The 17,545-nt window shown below is 41.6% G+C and overlaps 8 protein-coding genes and 1 pseudogene across 8 annotated transcripts; 5 read left to right on the top strand and 4 right to left on the bottom strand.

Annotated features, from left to right (window-relative positions):
- Positions 1-1,418: 1,418 nt before the first annotated feature.
- On the bottom strand, positions 1,419-1,851 carry LOC131291443 (cuticle protein 19-like). Its single transcript, XM_058320657.1, has 2 exons — positions 1,843-1,851; positions 1,419-1,772 (listed from the first exon to the last, which is right to left on the bottom strand). The coding sequence occupies exons 1-2, from the start codon at positions 1,849-1,851 to the stop codon at positions 1,419-1,421; spliced, it is 363 nt and encodes a 120-aa protein (XP_058176640.1).
- A 402-nt stretch (positions 1,852-2,253) lies between these two features.
- LOC131294392 (cuticle protein 19-like) lies at positions 2,254-2,722 on the top strand. Its single transcript, XM_058322440.1, has 2 exons — positions 2,254-2,301; positions 2,363-2,722. The coding sequence occupies exons 1-2, from the start codon at positions 2,254-2,256 to the stop codon at positions 2,720-2,722; spliced, it is 408 nt and encodes a 135-aa protein (XP_058178423.1).
- Positions 2,723-3,870: 1,148 nt separating this feature from the next.
- Positions 3,871-4,312, bottom strand: LOC131291432 (cuticle protein 19-like). The gene is made up of 2 exons (XM_058320645.1): positions 4,304-4,312; positions 3,871-4,239 (listed from the first exon to the last, which is right to left on the bottom strand). Exons 1-2 carry the CDS (start codon positions 4,310-4,312, stop codon positions 3,871-3,873), a joined length of 378 nt encoding a protein of 125 aa, XP_058176628.1.
- A 1,130-nt stretch (positions 4,313-5,442) lies between these two features.
- Positions 5,443-5,892, top strand: LOC131294391 (cuticle protein 19-like; annotated as a pseudogene).
- A 1,143-nt stretch (positions 5,893-7,035) lies between these two features.
- On the top strand, positions 7,036-7,428 carry LOC131291391 (cuticle protein 19-like). Its single transcript, XM_058320600.1, has one exon. The coding sequence runs from the start codon at positions 7,036-7,038 to the stop codon at positions 7,426-7,428; it is 393 nt and encodes a 130-aa protein (XP_058176583.1).
- A 1,920-nt stretch (positions 7,429-9,348) lies between these two features.
- On the bottom strand, positions 9,349-9,741 carry LOC131291421 (cuticle protein 19-like). The gene has a single exon (XM_058320634.1). It carries the CDS (start codon positions 9,739-9,741, stop codon positions 9,349-9,351), a length of 393 nt encoding a protein of 130 aa, XP_058176617.1.
- A 1,537-nt stretch (positions 9,742-11,278) lies between these two features.
- Positions 11,279-11,665, bottom strand: LOC131294390 (cuticle protein 19-like). The gene has a single exon (XM_058322439.1). It carries the CDS (start codon positions 11,663-11,665, stop codon positions 11,279-11,281), a length of 387 nt encoding a protein of 128 aa, XP_058178422.1.
- A 1,103-nt stretch (positions 11,666-12,768) lies between these two features.
- LOC131294389 (cuticle protein 19-like) lies at positions 12,769-13,155 on the top strand. The gene has a single exon (XM_058322438.1). It carries the CDS (start codon positions 12,769-12,771, stop codon positions 13,153-13,155), a length of 387 nt encoding a protein of 128 aa, XP_058178421.1.
- A 3,649-nt stretch (positions 13,156-16,804) lies between these two features.
- On the top strand, positions 16,805-17,197 carry LOC131291412 (cuticle protein 19-like). The gene has a single exon (XM_058320623.1). It carries the CDS (start codon positions 16,805-16,807, stop codon positions 17,195-17,197), a length of 393 nt encoding a protein of 130 aa, XP_058176606.1.
- Positions 17,198-17,545: the final 348 nt, after the last annotated feature.

The raw sequence follows: 17,545 nt of genomic DNA, 5'->3' as shown, positions 1-17,545 counted from the left end.
TACTGGTGTTCGCGTAGGTTATTTATATCGTCCGAACGTCCGGACGGGCCGCGTCTAGTGTTCTTGCACAAAATCAAAAAATGGTCGCTAATTAATGCGCAAAAGTGGAGAGAAGAAAAAACCAAATCACCGACAAGCCCTTCGACAGAAGCAAAATCAACAAACAGCCATCGGTTTGGTTCGATTTCGCCAATTTGTGGCTCCCTTGAGTGACAGGTCGCGATTGGTTTTGGCATGCGACGGCGCTGTTGGCAGGAATTAGTGGGCGTTCTGGAAAACTGTTTCACGGCTGTTCAACAACTATTCGGTTCGACCATTCGACGTGCCGCGATGCGTGCCATTGCGGTTCCACGGCTTGCACTTTCCGCATTCTACTTTGGTTTATGTCCACGGGTTTCTTCGAACTTGCCTTCGTTTGTGAAAAGCGGTTGCGCTTTGTTTTTCGTTGCCATTTCGGGGCCCAGCCCAAGGTTAGCTGGCCCTCAGAAGGGGAAAATCTCATTTTTCTTCTTGCGCCAGCAACGATGACCTTGCGCGCTTAGGATTCCCCAACCCCGTGTTGGGGCGATGTCGGAATCGCTCTGCGCGACGAGGTGTTATGTTTTATGCTACGCTTCGGCAACAATTTCCTGCCAAAGGGAGCCTTGGGGAGAAAATGATCGGAAAACATGAATGAAAACTGTGCCAGTGCGCGGAAAGTAGATGGGTGGAAACGAGACGGAGCCGAAGGCAGGCAAATGTGCGCTTTGACATGGTCAGTTAAGATGTTACGCGTGGCTAACTGGGCATGAAATTGGAACAGATCATTTAATATTTACAAATTGCTGCTGTAAATTCGATGCTACCATGTGGGCATCTGCTTCTGATTTGTAAGTTCATGTACTTTGGGAGTGTTCGTTATGAATAGCATAAATTTAAGGTGTTCCGAGAAAGGCACAAAGTTTTAAATTCAACAAGTTTTTTAAAAGGTGAATGATAAAAAACAAAACAAAATAGAAGACGAAAACTTGGTGAGACGAAACATTTGACGAAATTGGGGAATTCCCGCGAACGTTAAACAAGAATACGTATTTTATTATCGGGTTTTCCGTAACCATATATCGTTCCGAAACCGGCATCACAGAAACGTGTATTGAAAACTGGTTTTCGGAAGACTTTGGTGACTGGAGAATCAATTCAACCAAAGCCTACGATTCCGCGAAAGATAAAAGAAGGGGAAATAGGAATACGCAGATTTTATGCAGCATTAGACGGTACCAGCGATAAGAATTCAAACAACGGGGTCTGATGTATTTAACTGTGAAGCTGTTAAAGCATTAAAAAAAGATTGCATATTCATGGGGTTCATTCGTTTTCCAACGTAAATTGATAGTTTATTCATTTTTCGTCATGAGGAATGTGCTGCTAGTGATCTCTAATTAATTGTATTTCGACAACTTGCTGTAACTGTAACCATGACCGTGCCCATGCGAACCAGCGAATCCCTGCTGATGTCCGTACACTTCCGGATGGTGGGCATGTCCGACTCGCTTCACATGAGCCTGGAATCCGTTGTGCTTGTCCGAGGAGTACTCGACCACTCGCTCGGTTCCATCGGCTTCGTGGAGGGTGTATGCTCCCTTGACGACGTCTCCATCCCGGTGTTCCCACTGGATCTTGTGGTCTCCGGTGTGGGGGTCCTTCACTCCATACTCGAACTTGTAGCTCGGATGCGAATGATAGTCCTCGTAGGCAAGCGCTACCGCAAAGACAGCTACAAAGGCGATGCAAAGCTGTGAATAGATTGTAGAATCGTTATCAATCTAGGTACTTGGTTGATTCACTGCTATTTAAAGGGTTTACCTTAAACATTTTGATTGTTAGTTGTTCGTAAGCGGTTGGGTTGGTAGCGAGAACGAATGGGTTGTGATGATTTGGTTCCTTCTAGTTTCTGCTTATATACTCATTCAATTCGAAAGAAACTATCGATATAGTTAGTAAAAGCCTCCAAATGCACGCTTGATTCAACCACACTCGGTTGCAGGTCGCTGGCACGCAAAGCTCATTTCGAGAACGGGTTGCTTTTCCTATGTTCTTCAGGAACCAATGGCCTTCACTTTGTTAAGACTAATTAAAAAGGACTGTTTGTGATGAAGAATAATTAGGCAGGAGAAACTTTCTTTACCATGAGCTTCACCACTCTAACAAACATTCTCAAGTTTGTTGTTCAGTATAAAATAACAACATGCCCTTCTGTAAACCATCAGTACTAGCATGTTCAACAAGCAGCCAACACAAAACGCATCAAACAAAATGTTTAAAGTAAGTTGAAATAAACAAACACGACAGTAGCAAATGAAACTAACTATAATTTGTTTTATTTTTACAGATTTGCGTTGTTTTTGCCGCCGTCTTTGCGGTAGCGCTTGCCTACGAGGACTACAATTCGCATCCGAGCTACAAGTTCGAGTATGGAGTGAAGGACCCCCACACCGGTGACCACAAGAGCCAGTGGGAACACCGGGATGGAGACGTCGTCAAGGGAGCCTACACCCTCCACGAAGCTGATGGAACCGAGCGAGTGGTCGAGTATTCCTCGGACAAACACAACGGATTCCAGGTTCATGTGAAGCGAGTCGGACATGCCCACCATCCGGAAGTGTACGGACATCAACAGGGATTCGCTGGTTCGCATGGACACGGTTATGGTTACAGCTACAGCAAGTTGTCGAAGTATAATTAGGAAATTTCAAGACGATACTAAATATCATGTTCACAAGATTAAGCAAATGTTTGTTGTTGTATTTTTTTCTTGAAGCCAAAGTCGTTTTTCCACCAGGTTAATAATTTCAGGTTTTAGACTCTTGAGCTAGAATTTTCTATCTCTAGAGTGCGTTCCCAAAAAGGTTCTTTGATTCAATCAAATTCGACCAATCTCTTCGAATTGAGATGTAGAATATTTAAACCTATTAAAATATATCAACTCAGTTCAAGAATATTGTTTTTTGATTTCATACAACAAGTTGCACAAGTGAAATTATTAAAATGTAGCAGAATTCTATCCATTGCTTAGGAAAATGAGACAAGCGCATATCGGGATATATTTGGAAAATATTAAAGTAAGAAAACATGTCCATATTCAATCATTCTCGTAACATTCAATCTCTAATTTGTTTTTTTTTTGTTTTTCATGCGTTTCAATGATAATGTTGAGTATTTACATTTATACCAGCGGAGACCGGACCCTTCTCTGTACGAGAGGACTTACTGTCTGTGGATATATAAGGGGAATAGCTCTTACTGGAGCAGCCGACAAAGAAGAAGTAGAACGACAGCACTTGCAACATATGCGTCAATGTGTAAAGAAACATTTAGATTATTTCATGCACGAGTATTTTTGATATGGGTAGTATGGGAGTATTTAAACACTGCTGGGGGAAGCGCGGCGTGTTAAAGGAGTATATGAGTTACAAATGAAGTGGCTTTACAGTCCCGAAAAAGTAAACTCTGTGAACTTTGTACAAGTTACAAAGCTTTACAATATTGATAGTTATATTATTTGCTGCAAAAAAAAAAGATAAAAAGATATGTCGGATAACAGAAGTTACTGAACTATTACTAACGTGCTTAATAAGCGTGGACTCTTGAGTATTCTAGCTCACGCAGTTTTGAGGAGTACCTTAAAAAATCGCAGGTTTTCGGAAGAGGAATCCTACAATATTTGAATTATTTCTTCCGAGCATATTATGAAAATGGCTCTTAAGCCTCGCATTATCAACTGCAAGTAGAAGTATTACAAATGCTTCATTGGAAAAGAAATGTATTTACATAGACAAGATCACAGTTTTAGACAGGGCTGGTTTTAAAAACAGTTCACAATGTTCTGATCCTTTAATGATGCTGGCTCAGCTTGGCGTAGCTGCTGGCGTGTCCGTGGCCATGACCTCCATACGAGTGTCCTTCCTCATGGTGTCCGTACACTTCCGGATGGTAGGCATGTCCGACTCGCTTCACATGAGCCTGGAATCCGTTGTGCTTGTCCGAGGAGTACTCGACCACTCGCTCGGTTCCATCGGCTTCGTGGAGGGTGTAGGCTCCCTTGACGACGTCTCCATCCCGGTGTTCCCACTGGCTCTTGTGGTCTCCGGTATGGGGGTCCTTCACTCCATACTCGAACTTGTAGCTCGGATGCGAATGGTAATCGTGGTGTTCGTGTTCATAACCGAACGCGGCAATGGCCAGAGCGAGGATCATAACAATCTGTGTGAAGATGGAGGAAATTTGATCAACGATCTTTGTAAATCACTCCCTAGTGAAATCTTACCTTGAACATGTTGTTAAGGGCTTTGGTGTTTGGAAGTAAACTGGAACTGTATCTACTGAACGCTGGTCGAGTACTGATGCCAAATCTGCTCTCCGATCGCGACTTTATACTCAGTTTGGCCACTCTGAAACGCTCCAAACCAAAGCTTCTCAGCGACGAACTCGAACCACAGTTGATAAGTCTCCCTTTTTCACGTTCCCTTTCGGTTTCGGAGGGTGGACGAAAAGCTCACCGCACCCACTCGTTGACGGGTGACGAAATCGTTAATAAACTGCACTTTCCACCGTGGAATGTGGGACACACATGTACACACACACATGCACGAAAACCGCCGTCAAACGCAGTCAAGTAGGGCGCCGAGACGGGAAAGAGTGAACGAGCGTGAGTTTACGATCACAACACGCCAACGGGGGTCCGACATTTGGTAAGAGCTTTGCAAATTTGAGGGTCGAAGGAAACTGGGGAAAACTTCGTCAACAAAGCTAGCACGCTGCGTGCCAGCCCTTGGGGGTGGGATTGAAATGTTTATCTTAAATTTTGATTTTCATCTTGAACAAAAATAATTCGTAATTGTTTGGGTATTTTTTGTTTGCGCCACAACAAATTCACTCTCCGTTTGACTTCCTGATCTTTCGATTGAACGAACGACTTTTCCGATGAACGAAACAAGCGCAATATGGGCGCTCACATGGACCCCATGCTTGCCGGAGGTCTTGAAGGTAGATGTAATCGATGGACACTTGTCCACATTGCAACCTGCTCAAGCATTAAATCAAAACATGCGCACGGCAAAGGGTGCAAATTACCGTCGACTTGTTGCACGGCCACGTTTCTACGGCCAGCGCGTGCCGCGGGGGTGTATTTTCGTTGCTTTTACTCACAATCCCCAGTTATGGTGGGGTCGCAATGTTTTTGCTGCTTTTTCTTATCCACTTTGGACAACGATTAGAAAAGCATGTGCTAAAATATTTATCGCTCGTATGTGCTGGAGATTTGCAAGTGGATTTGGAAAAACAGTGCCTCCTACGGTGGCGTTATGGTGGAATTTTCTTCCAGCGCTATAAATTCGAGTAACCGATTGTCAGAAGGCATCAGTTCAATTTACCTGCTTCACCAGCTTACATCGTCAATCAATCACCATGCTTTGCAAGGTATGCTCGAAAGACTTACATAGATGGTCAACGCATAAATTAATTTCGAGGAAATTCTTCGTTATATAGTTTGTTGTTCTAGCTCTTGTGGTGGTCGTTGCGGTCGCTGAGCATCACGACTACCATTCGCATCCGAGCTACAAGTTCGAGTATGGAGTGAAGGACCCCCACACCGGAGACCACAAGAGCCAGTGGGAACACCGGGATGGAGACGTCGTCAAGGGAGCCTACACCCTCCACGAAGCCGATGGAACCGAGCGAGTGGTCGAATACTCCTCGGACAAGCACAACGGATTCCAGGCTCATGTGAAGCGAGTCGGACATGCCCACCATCCGGAAGTGTACGGACACCATGAGGAAGGACACTCGTACGGAGGACATGGCCACGGACACGCCAGCAGCTATGCCAACGGCAATCTGTACCAGCATCATCATTAAAGTGTCCTTGTTTTCTTTGTTGCCAGATTGTAATACATGCGACCAAATAAATAAATGTAACTGAAAATAATATTGTTATAATGATTGTATTTGGTGATGAATATTGAATAGAATAGCTATTATTTACAGCAACGAAGACGATTCTGAAAGATAAACATTTAAATTTAGCTAATACAGTTATGGGCATTCTGTATTTTGTTAAAATTATCAGTGAAGAATATTTTTAAATTTATCATTGCAGTTTCGCAATTGATGGAGATTATCTTTGGTGGATTCAAAAACTTGGATTAATTCATATCCCTGTTCTGTATTGACCAATAAAATCGACTTTTATGCCTATAAATCATGTTGTATCATTTCCATGGCAAGATTTGTTCGTTTTTATGATACTTTTCACTTATGGTACCTTTTTCATAACATAACGAAAGAATTTTAATTTATATGTTTTATTATCTGATCTACGTTTACTGATTAACGATTTACTATTAAAATAAATTCTTTTTTCAAATTTCAAAACAGTGTAAGATTTCAACACATTTTTGAGAAAACACTTACTCTTACATACTCAGTCTCATTTGTAAAAACATACCATGTTTAAACTAGGACGTTGGAAATGAGTGAAACTTTCCAAGCACTACAATAATTAGAATAAAAATGTCATTATACTCATTTCAACACTGTTACTTATCAGTAGAATGAATACTATTACTATTATTCTCATCATTAATTATAGATATTAACTCATCTCTCATTTACAAATTTTTTCAAAATCTATCTCTCTCAAAGTAAGCTTGCAATGATTTCAAATAACATCGTAGAATAAGAAATTTGGTTATCTTTTAGATGATTTTAATATTCTATGAACTATCTCGTCTAAAATGGTTTTCTTTTTAAGTGAAATTAGCAAAAAATGTCTTAACCTTGAATTTGAAATGGACCTTTGCATGTCCGCATGCTTCGTTGATTTGCGTGGCCAAATCGGGTCAAAAACGATTGATGGTGAAAGAAAACTGTGTTTCCATATCCACCTCCAATCTCGAACTATTTAAGCACGCCCGAGTCGACTACTAGCCACCAGTCGATATACAGCCACAGCCTAACCAACATCGCATCATACGAAATCACCAAAGAACCCTTTCCAACATGATGAAAATCACCATTGCCGTCCTCGCCCTATTTGCTGTTGCCGCGTTCGGTTACGAGCACGAACACCACGATTACCATTCGCATCCGAGCTACAAGTTCGAGTATGGAGTGAAGGACCCCCACACTGGTGACCACAAGAGCCAGTGGGAACACCGGGATGGAGACGTCGTCAAGGGAGCCTACACCCTCCACGAAGCCGATGGAACCGAGCGAGTGGTCGAGTACTCCTCGGACAAGCACAACGGATTCCAGGCTCATGTGAAGCGAGTCGGACATGCCCACCATCCGGAAGTGTACGGACACCATGAAGGAGGACACTCGTACGGAGGACATGGTCACGGACACGCGAGCAGCTACGCCAACGGCAACCTGTATCAGCATCATCATTAAGTGATCAAATCATGTATCTGAACGCTGGCATTAAGTTAATAAAAATTCGAATAAATTAAACAAAGAAGTTTTTGTCTTTTCAAAACAATGTTATCAATGTTTCAAATCTGCAATACACCCATAGTTTTGAATTTCTTACCAAAGTAGCTTCTAGAAACACGATTTGAAGGGAGTAATTTTTAATGAAATTTTCTTGAAAAGTCAAGTTAAAGGACATTTAATGTGACAAAACACAGGACCGCAAAACTTTCGATATGGAAAACGTTTCCAACTCAAAGTTTGTTATGAAACTTCCATCACGTGAGCCCACCAACAATGATCAACAATCAGATACATATTAAGTAAGTAAAAGATGACTTCTACTGATATTGGTCCCGGAATTTTGTATAACGGAACGGCATAATCCTCAAGTCTCAACACATTGATGGGTAAAGTTATACCCTGATCAAACAAGATGATCCAGAGTCGCGTCAAGAATGGTTTCAGTTAAGGCAGCAGAACCTGAACAACATTAAATTTCAGGATTCCCAACATTTTCTTCAAAGTAAACACGCTCATTATGTCGGAAAAACTTAACTGATTCACGAAGATAATGAAGTTATGCACTTTTCTTGTAGCAAGGATGCATCTGAAGCAGATTGGCCATATGTTGTGGTAAATAGACATAAACAAACAAAATCTTTACCATCTTTCACATTCTTTCATTTAAATGAAGTATTCTGTTTCAAAGTTTCGTAGAAGGAAGCATGTAGTAGCGTTTATTGATAAATTGATTGACTAACGAATGACACAATCAATCTCACGAACGGTGCAACCTTGAAAACGGTTCTCACAATGGAATCCAAATCTCCAAACATACCTACACCATGCTTTTCCTCCCTCGAACGATGCTTGTGGTGCACCCAATTTGAAGATCATGCGGTTTCACGCTTCACTATTTCCTGAAATGGATCAACTGCAAGCCCCTGTCGCTCGGCTTCCCATCGTTGGTTTGTGAAAGTGGCACATATTGGCCAACGGCACACCAATCGTTGGCCCTACAACTGTGCAGTGCCTAGATTTGGTAGTTTTGTGTTGCATAATTGTTGAATTAGATGTACGACACAAACACAAAATAGTGACATAGGTTTCAAGTGATTAATAGAATAGCTTCCGAAACAAATAAAATTAAAACATATTTTCCACGGCACGTATAGCCAAGCAGAAAGACCTCCCATCTTGTTAACACGTGTGTAACTAAGAGTTAAGCTACTGGTTCACTGCCGGTGCATTTGAACAGAATCCTAACTAGTTGCATCTGCTTTAATTGAATTGAGTTAATGATCTGATCGCTTTGATCTTTCGTACTGTGTCAGAGATTTCAGTGAGTGAAATCGGCATAAATCAACGAAGCTATTTAGATAATTATTAAACTTATCTTATGTTCAATTCCTACGTATTGAACATGTCTCTCATGTTTCAATTTTATTTTTTTAACATTGGGAAATTGTATGACATCTGCGTTGTTCTGCCTAGGGATGTGATATGTTGCTCTTCTTGCACGCTGATTACCGCTCATCTTCTTTTTTATATTGCGTTTGTTTCATGTATGGAACCGCTATCTCTCTTTCAATTTATGCTTTTACTTGCGATCACGATTGCATTTGGTGCCGAGAGGTTCACCATTCAGTTTGTTCATGTACCGCAATCTACATGCAACTCTAGCTCATTATTAATGCTGCAACAATAGTCGAATTCAAAAGCAGTTTTCTTACGACTTGTGGGTTACACTTTTAAAAGCTTTAACTTCACCTGGAAATTTGTATATCATTTCAAAATTTGCACCATTTCAAACACAGAGCTCAAAGATTTTATCAAATATTACAAATATTTTATTCACTTCACTGTTCCATTTCAGATCACAATTTAAACCACGGTAATTTAATGATGATGCTGGTACAGGTTGCCATTGGCGTAGCTGCTAGCGTGTCCGTGGCCATGACCTCCGTACGAGTGTCCTTCCTCATGATGTCCGTACACTTCCGGATGGTGGGCATGTCCGACTCGCTTCACATGAGCCTGGAATCCGTTGTGCTTGTCCGAGGAGTACTCGACCACTCGCTCGGTTCCGTCGGCTTCGTGGAGGGTGTAGGCTCCCTTAACGACGTCTCCATCTCGGTGTTCCCACTGGCTCTTGTGGTCACCAGTGTGGGGGTCCTTCACTCCATACTCGAACTTGTAGCTCGGATGCGAATGGTAATCGTGGTGTTCGTGTTCATAACCGAACGCGGCAACAGCGAATAGGGCGAGAACGGCGATGGTGAACTTCATCATTTTGGAAAGGGTTCTTTGAAGCTTTCAGTTGACTCGATGTTGGTTAGGCTGTGGCTGTATATCGACTGGTGGCTAGTAGCCGACTCGGGCGAGCTTAAATAGTTGGAGAATGGAGGTGGATATGGAAACACGGTTTTCTTTCGACATCAATCGTTTTCGACCCGATTTGCCCACATAATTCTACGAAACATGCGGACATGCAAAGGTCCATTTCAAAATTCAAGGTTAAGAAATTTGTTGCTACTTTCATTTAGAAAGAAAATCGTGTTAGGTAGGATAGTTCATTGAATATTAAAATTATCAAAAATATAATCCACCTTTTCTTCTTCACTATTAGTTCATTGCAAGCACTTTGATTCCCTTATCTTCTTTTTCTTCTTGACGTAACGACCATCTCGGTCATGCCTGCCTGTTAAGGGCTTACAAGACTGTTTCCTTTTGTGTACGTGAATAGTCAGTCCTCTGGTACAAGGGTGGGTTCGGTCTCGGTTGGGATTCGAACCTACGCCGTCGAGGTGGTGACCCCCGGCACTTACCTTACCTTACTTATAATTTACAAAAAGCTTAAAAAACTAATTCATCCTACTGATAAGTGGCAGAATATAAACCAAGAATGTTGACATTTTCAGTTCATTCATAATAATACTCAAGTAGTTTCACCCGTTTTTTCCGGTCAAGTTTAAACTCGGTCTGATCTGAACAATAGAGACCGAGTTTCAAAATCACAAATGTTTTCTTAAGAAAATGTTAAAATTTTTCAATGTTTTGAAATCAGGAAATGGAATCTAATTTAATGGGAAAGCTTTGTTCAGCAAACGCAGGTCAGAAAATAAAACATTTAAAAATAAATTTTTATTCTATTACTATTTAATCAATCATTTCAAGTTGCTCTTGGAAATCTGGAAAAGGGCTGAGTGAAGTCAGCTGTCATGCATGTTTTTATAATTTAAAAATCATCACAATAACGGATAAATTTTCCAACAAAAAAAAAGTTACAATATGTATCTTTCATTATCATTCATCTTGCTGGTAGCAATACTCATTCTAATCTACATGGTTGCGTCCTGCAACAGTTTTTTCGGTCAAACTTTTTTTCTCGAGTGCGAGTGTTAAAAAATTTACACGTGTTTTTACTTCTTTTGTTCTGATCCGAAAACAATCCGTCTCCCAGCTGCAGTCCTTTTTATCTTTTTTTAAATCGCGTCCGACAGCTGGTCGTCTCTTTCTAGGATGGACCCTACGGTCCTTGACCAGCTAGCGGACACGGCTTATCACCAATACTACTGATGCCCAACCGGTAAAAGTTATAACTGCCCGATCGGACCGTTGTTTTCACAACAAAATCATCATATCAATATTATTTTCAGTTAAATTTGTTTATTTGGTCGCATGTGTTTTTTTTTTTTTTTTGATACTGAACTCATAAATACAATTAGATGAGAAGAAAAACACAGCACATGTTTCTTAAAATTGTTATAAATTGCTTTATTTTATGTTTACAACTTAATATCGGCTTTCAGATACGTGGTTTAATCACTTATTGATGATGCTGGTCCAGCTTGGCATAGCTGCTGGCGTGTCCGTGGCCATGACCTCCGTACGAGTGTCCTTCCTCATGGTGTCCGTACACTTCCGGATGGTGGGCATGTCCGACTCGCTTCACATGAGCCTGGAATCCGTTGTGCTTGTCCGAGGAGTACTCGACCACTCGCTCGGTTCCGTCGGCTTCGTGGAGGGTGTAGGCTCCCTTGACGACATCTCCATCCCGGTGTTCCCACTGGCTCTTGTGGTCTCCGGTATGGGGGTCCTTCACTCCATACTCGAACTTGTAGCTCGGATGCGAATGGTAATCGTGGTGTTCGTGCTCATAACCGAACACGGCAACGGCCAAAAGGGCGAGGGTGGAGATGGTAATTTTCATCATTTTGGAAAGGGTTCCTTGGTGTTTTCGGTTGATTGCGATGTTGGTTGGGCTGTGGCTGTGGGTCGACTGGTGGCTAGTAGTTGACTCGGGCGAGCTTAAGTAGTACGAAAATGGAGGTGGATATGAAAACCGAACTTTCTTTTAGCAGTGAATGCATGAGATACAATTGCACTTGTGGACATGGAATGAATTTGCTAAATTAGAGAGAATTTTTTAATTGCTTTGGAAGTTTAAAAGAAGTTGTCGAAAGCTTAGCGTAAAAGCGTTGCTAATTTAGAATCATGTCAATGACCTTCACTGATGAAACTTGTTATCAGCCAAAAAGTTCTCATATTAAGACGGCATCGGGATGCCGCTTCCCGTGCTGTCTAAAGATATTAACATAATAAACTGAGGATTCGATTTCTGCGTGTATCGAGCATACCTTTGTTTAAGTAATTTTCACAAACACAATCACAAAAAAAAGATGATACTGAAAAGTTTCAAGCTATAGCTTTTGGTACATATATGATTTTGAGAGGCCGCGTCGAGACAGCTTATAGATCCCGTCGTTATCTTCTAGTTGCCTAAAGTACATTCTATCATACAGTGATGATGACAGACTCGGAATACGCCCCTTTTGTTTTTGTAGGAGTAGTTCATACAAATACTAACCGTACGTTTATTCATTGGCATCGTATACGAAATTGAAAATAATATCTGTTCTTTTAATTCCTGAAACATGAGCGTTATTTTAGAATAATTAAAATTAACACCAATAAAGAGGTAGAAGGAGAGAAGGGTAGTATGAGGAATACAGAGGTTTTAAACCATTCGACTCCTTTCGTCTCTTCGAGGTGAAGGAGAATATTAACATCATAAATAGATGCAACTTTTCTCACAACCTTGGAAAATTCAAATAAGGCTGGTTTCTTCCATACATCGCTTCATGTCATGTAACAAAAGCTCGCGTTCACTGCTATAGGAAAGTTCGGTTTTCATATCCACCTCCATTCTCTAACTATTTAAGCACGGCCGAGTCGGCTACTAACCACCAGTCGATCTACAGCCACAGCCCAACCAACATCGCAATCAACCGAAAACACCAAAGAACCCTTTCCAACATGATGAAAATTACCATCGCCACCCTCGCCCTTTTGGCCGTTGCCGTGTTCGGTTATGAGCACGAGCACCACGATTACCATTCGCATCCGAGCTACAAGTTCGAGTATGGAGTGAAGGACCCCCATACCGGAGACCACAAGAGCCAGTGGGAACATCGGGATGGAGATGTCGTCAAAGGAGCTTATACTCTCCACGAAGCCGATGGAACCGAGCGAGTGGTCGAGTACTCCTCGGACAAGCACAACGGATTCCAGGCTCATGTGAAGCGAATCGGACATGCCCACCATCCGGAAGTGTACGGACACCATGAGGATGGACACGCGTATGGAGGACATGGTCACGGACACGCCAGCAGCTATGCCAAGCTGGACCAACATCATCATTAAATGATTAAACCACGTATCTTAACGCCGATATTAAGTTATAAACATAACATAAAGCAATTTTTGGAAACATGAGCTGTGTTTTTCTTCTCATCTAATTGTATTTATGAGTTCAGTATCCAGTATACATAACAATTTGTGTTTTATTTTGTGCTCCTTCGATTGTATTCGAAAAAGGCGGGGTGAAAGTGAAAGTCGTACACATCATTTTAAAAAAATACGAAACATCATCAATTTTTCATTTCTAGCTCTAAATTTGTTTTGAAACTTCCACCATATGAGTTCACCAAGAAATGTAATTCCACTGACCAACCAGCCTGCAATGACCAAAAACCAGATGTATGTTAAGTCATCGAAGAAAAAGATGACTTCCTGGAATTGCTCATTGCCCTGCATATGTGGTCTTACTTTTTCCAACGCGTGCATATGTGTTTTAACCAGATGCATCCACAGCCCAGCGTCATTGAAGCGCTCGAAATAAGTCTCAAACAAGTCGTAGAACGGTGAGCGTTGGTGGAACTGTACCCGAGAACGGTCTACTATTACTGGTTCCGGAATCATGAATAATGGCACTGCGTAATTCTTCAGGCCTATTGCGACAATCGTCAAAGCCATGCCTTGACTCATGACGGAGCAATGGACTTCATTTCTACGCTTTCCAAGCCGCCGCTCTTCACGTCGGGTCTCGGATAAAGAGAGATAGTTATGTTTTAGACCATGATCCATCTCTGCCGCATTCGGTACGGCCAATATGCGATAATCTGAAAGAGCAAAGTCTTTGATGGTGTTCGGTAGTTTGTAGAACTTTGAGAATGTCATTAGCGATATCAGTTTGGTGTTGTACGCTTCGGAAAGGAAGAACAGCAGAACGATCAGGGTGAAAGTAACGATACGAAACTGAAATGGATGCTCGTACTCGTTACCTCCTCCACCGAAGAATGTGATTCCAACCAGATCGTAGCGGTATATCTTGGGAAACAGAAACTGTAGCACCCGGCAGGTCACAAACAACGCCCCGAGGACGATCCAGATTCCCATCGAGAAAGGTTTCAGCAAAGGCTGCAGAAAGTCACGTTCCTTACGCTCAGGACACACCAAATACCAGCCCGACTGCTCACGGAAGTACAGCGTATGCGAAAAACTTTGCCGAATTACTTGGTCGTTGTATCGCAAATCCGCTGTAAAACTATGTTTAGCATCCTGGGAGTACAAAGTAGTCCCATTGCATCGTTGCTGGATAATAATGTCGAAAAATTTCGGCAGAACCCCAAATACTACGTCGTCGTATGGCATTATGTACGGATAATCCCATTCCCCGTACAAGACGAACTGATATCCATTGAGATCCTGCAGTTTGTTGGGGAAAAAGTGTGCTATTGGACGATGGTCGCCGGAAAAATAGTACTCCCGGTTGGTGAACGGATTCTTGGTCCAGACCGTCAGTTTATCGAGTGATTCGAGCTCGACCTGGACAACAATGAAGTTCATGATTCCTAACTTTTTCATCAATGCAAATACGCTCGTTCTATCGCGAAAACTTGACTGGTTCATGAGGATCACGAACTTTGCACTTTTCCTGTAGCAAGGATGGTCATCGAGATTGAATAGTATGCGTCGACTCGGGAACTAAAGGAAACAAACAACAACTTGAACGATTGTTCACAAATGTGATCTTAAACGAAACATTAGCTATTACTTTGACAATACCTCATTGTTAAAGCCCGTTACATCCAACAGCACTATCGATGCCAATCGGATTATTAAAGCGTTAACATACACTTTTGAAGTTAGTGTACGAATCGGATAGTTTTCAAACAGCCGTTTTAGAAGCGTCGGAGAGGGCTCTGGCAATGTAGAATTGTCCGTGGTGTAGATACAAAGCTCCGTTCCATATGTTTGTGTGACTTTATCGTGTGAAATAATCGCATCTATCAGTGTCAGAAGATCACACCGTGAACCCGCGAACAGATAGAACATTAGTGAACAGGGAAGAATCAAACCAATCCTTTTGCTACGCGACAACATTTTGTGTCTTTTCGAAGTTGACTAACGAATGACAAAAGCTGGAAGTTGTCCCACACAATTCACTCAGTGGGACAGTTTGATGTGGTATTAATTTTTAATAGTAAAATTGCCGGAAGAATAATCTTATACATGTTTCAATATGCTGTAATACTAAAATGTTAAAACCTTGCCCCTTAATGGTATTTGATTGGGTCCTAATGGTGATGGTATAAATTGAAAACAAAAGATTGAACATAGAACTCCGAAATTATAGTCCAGTTCCAATATTAACAAAGGCATCTTTGTCGAGATATTCCTAGAATTTCTCTTTGGCGTTTGACATATGAATGTAGAAATCTCATTTAAAAGAGTATGACAATTTGCTTTGTTACTATTAAACCGAAAGAGCGCACGGTAGACTTTTAGATGTATCGTACAATATTGAACTTCCAATAACCAAATCTCAGATGGTAGCATGTGGTAGCGTTTATTAATAAATTGATTGACTAACGAATGACACAATCAATCTCACGAACGGTGCAACCTTGAAAACGGTTCTCACAATGGAATCCAAATCTCCAAACATACCTACACCATGCTTTTCCTCCCTCGAACGATGCTTGTGGTGCACCCAATTTGAAGATCATGCGGTTTCACGCTTCACTATTTCCTGAAATGGATCAACTGCAAGCCCCTGTCGCTCGGCTTCCCATGGTTGGTGTGTGAAAGTGGCACATATTGGCTAACGGCATACCAATCGTTGGGCCTACAACTGTGCAGTGCCTAGATTTGGTTGTTAATTATTATGCAATGGATGATTAAAATGGTATGATTTGATTTTTAAGATTGTTTAATGTGGACGGAATATGTTGGATGTAGGTTTGTGTTTTACGTGGTTATGGATAACATTTGTAGTCTCAATTATATCAGACTTCCAATTATTACCATTCTACAGCGCTTCTCGGAGGTAGTTCAATCTACCTAGAAAACTACACTCGATTTTCGTTGTCAACAAGCTTGCGAAACGTTTCCATTTTTTTATATTTGTTCATATCCGACGTTTTAATGGATTGTATTATCCACCATTCAATAATGAATATTCCAACTGTCGATCTATTTTTTCGTTCCCTGCATGCACAAAATTCTCCTTTAATGAAAGCAGCGTTCCATTTGATGTCGTTTTAAATTGATTAACATGGAAAACATTGTTAAATATTTTCGTTCAACTAGTAACTTCATGGCAAGAAGATATTTTCAACTATCGCAAATTATAATAATGGAAAATAGGAATTGATGAGAATGGCTTTCCGCGTACGCAAAGGCAACATACTTATAACCGCAAATTTGAGCCACAACCGAAAACGTTCGTAACGCCTAGGAGTGAAAAACATGTCAACATCGTAAATAGACGCCAAACACTTTTATTTACCTTGAAAAATGGAAATTAAGTCTGGTTGTTTTCATGCCCCGCTACGTGTCGTGCAATTGAAGCTCGCATTCTCTGCTAAAGGAAAGTTTCGTTTTCATGTCCACCTCCATTCTCTAACTATTTAAGCTCGCCCGAGTTAGCAACTAGCCAACAGTCGATCCACAGCCACAGACCATCCAACATCGCATCAAAGGACAACACCAAAGAACCCTTTCCAAAATGATGAAAATCACCATCGCCACCCTCGTCCTATTCGCTGTTGCCGCGTTCGGTTATGAACACGAACACCACGATTACCATTCGCATCCGAGCTACAAGTTCGAGTATGGAGTGAAGGACCCCCACACCGGAGACCATAAGAGCCAGTGGGAACACCGGGATGGAGATGTCGTCAAGGGAGCGTACAGTCTGCACGAAGCCGACGGAACCGAGCGAGTGGTCGAGTACTCCTCGGACAAGCACAACGGATTCCAGGCTCATGTGAAGCGAGTCGGACATGCTCACCATCCGGAAGTGTACGGACACCATGAAGGAGGACACTCTTATGGAGGTCATGGCCACGGACACGCCAGCAGCTACGCCAACGGCAACCTGTATCAGCATCATCATTAAAATTCCAATTTTTTTTTAAATGTGATCTGAATCGGAATATTAAAAAGTAAAAGGAATTACTCAAAAATAATTGTTCTTAATTTCTTAAGCTAACGCAATCGAAAAAAATAATTAAAAATTCAGTGCGACACCGAGTGATAGAAGCTTGCAGTTTTGCCATTTCAGACAGTGTAATGTGAAACTATGATCTTCATATTGGGTGTACCACAAACATCGTTCGAGGGAGGTAAAGCCTACCATGCATTTTATGCAGACGTTTATGTTCGTGAGTTTATGAAATAAAAATAATTTTAATGTAAATTTAGATTGGGGGTCCGCGACAGCCGAGCGGTAGCGCCGGTTAGAAAA

The sequence above is a fragment of the Anopheles ziemanni genome, chromosome 2, assembly GCF_943734765.1.
Source record: "Anopheles ziemanni chromosome 2, idAnoZiCoDA_A2_x.2, whole genome shotgun sequence".
Classification (NCBI taxonomy): Eukaryota; Metazoa; Arthropoda; class Insecta; order Diptera; family Culicidae; genus Anopheles; species Anopheles ziemanni.
The sequence above is the reverse complement of the archived record's forward strand: the minus strand, read 5'-3'. Positions and strand labels throughout refer to the sequence as shown.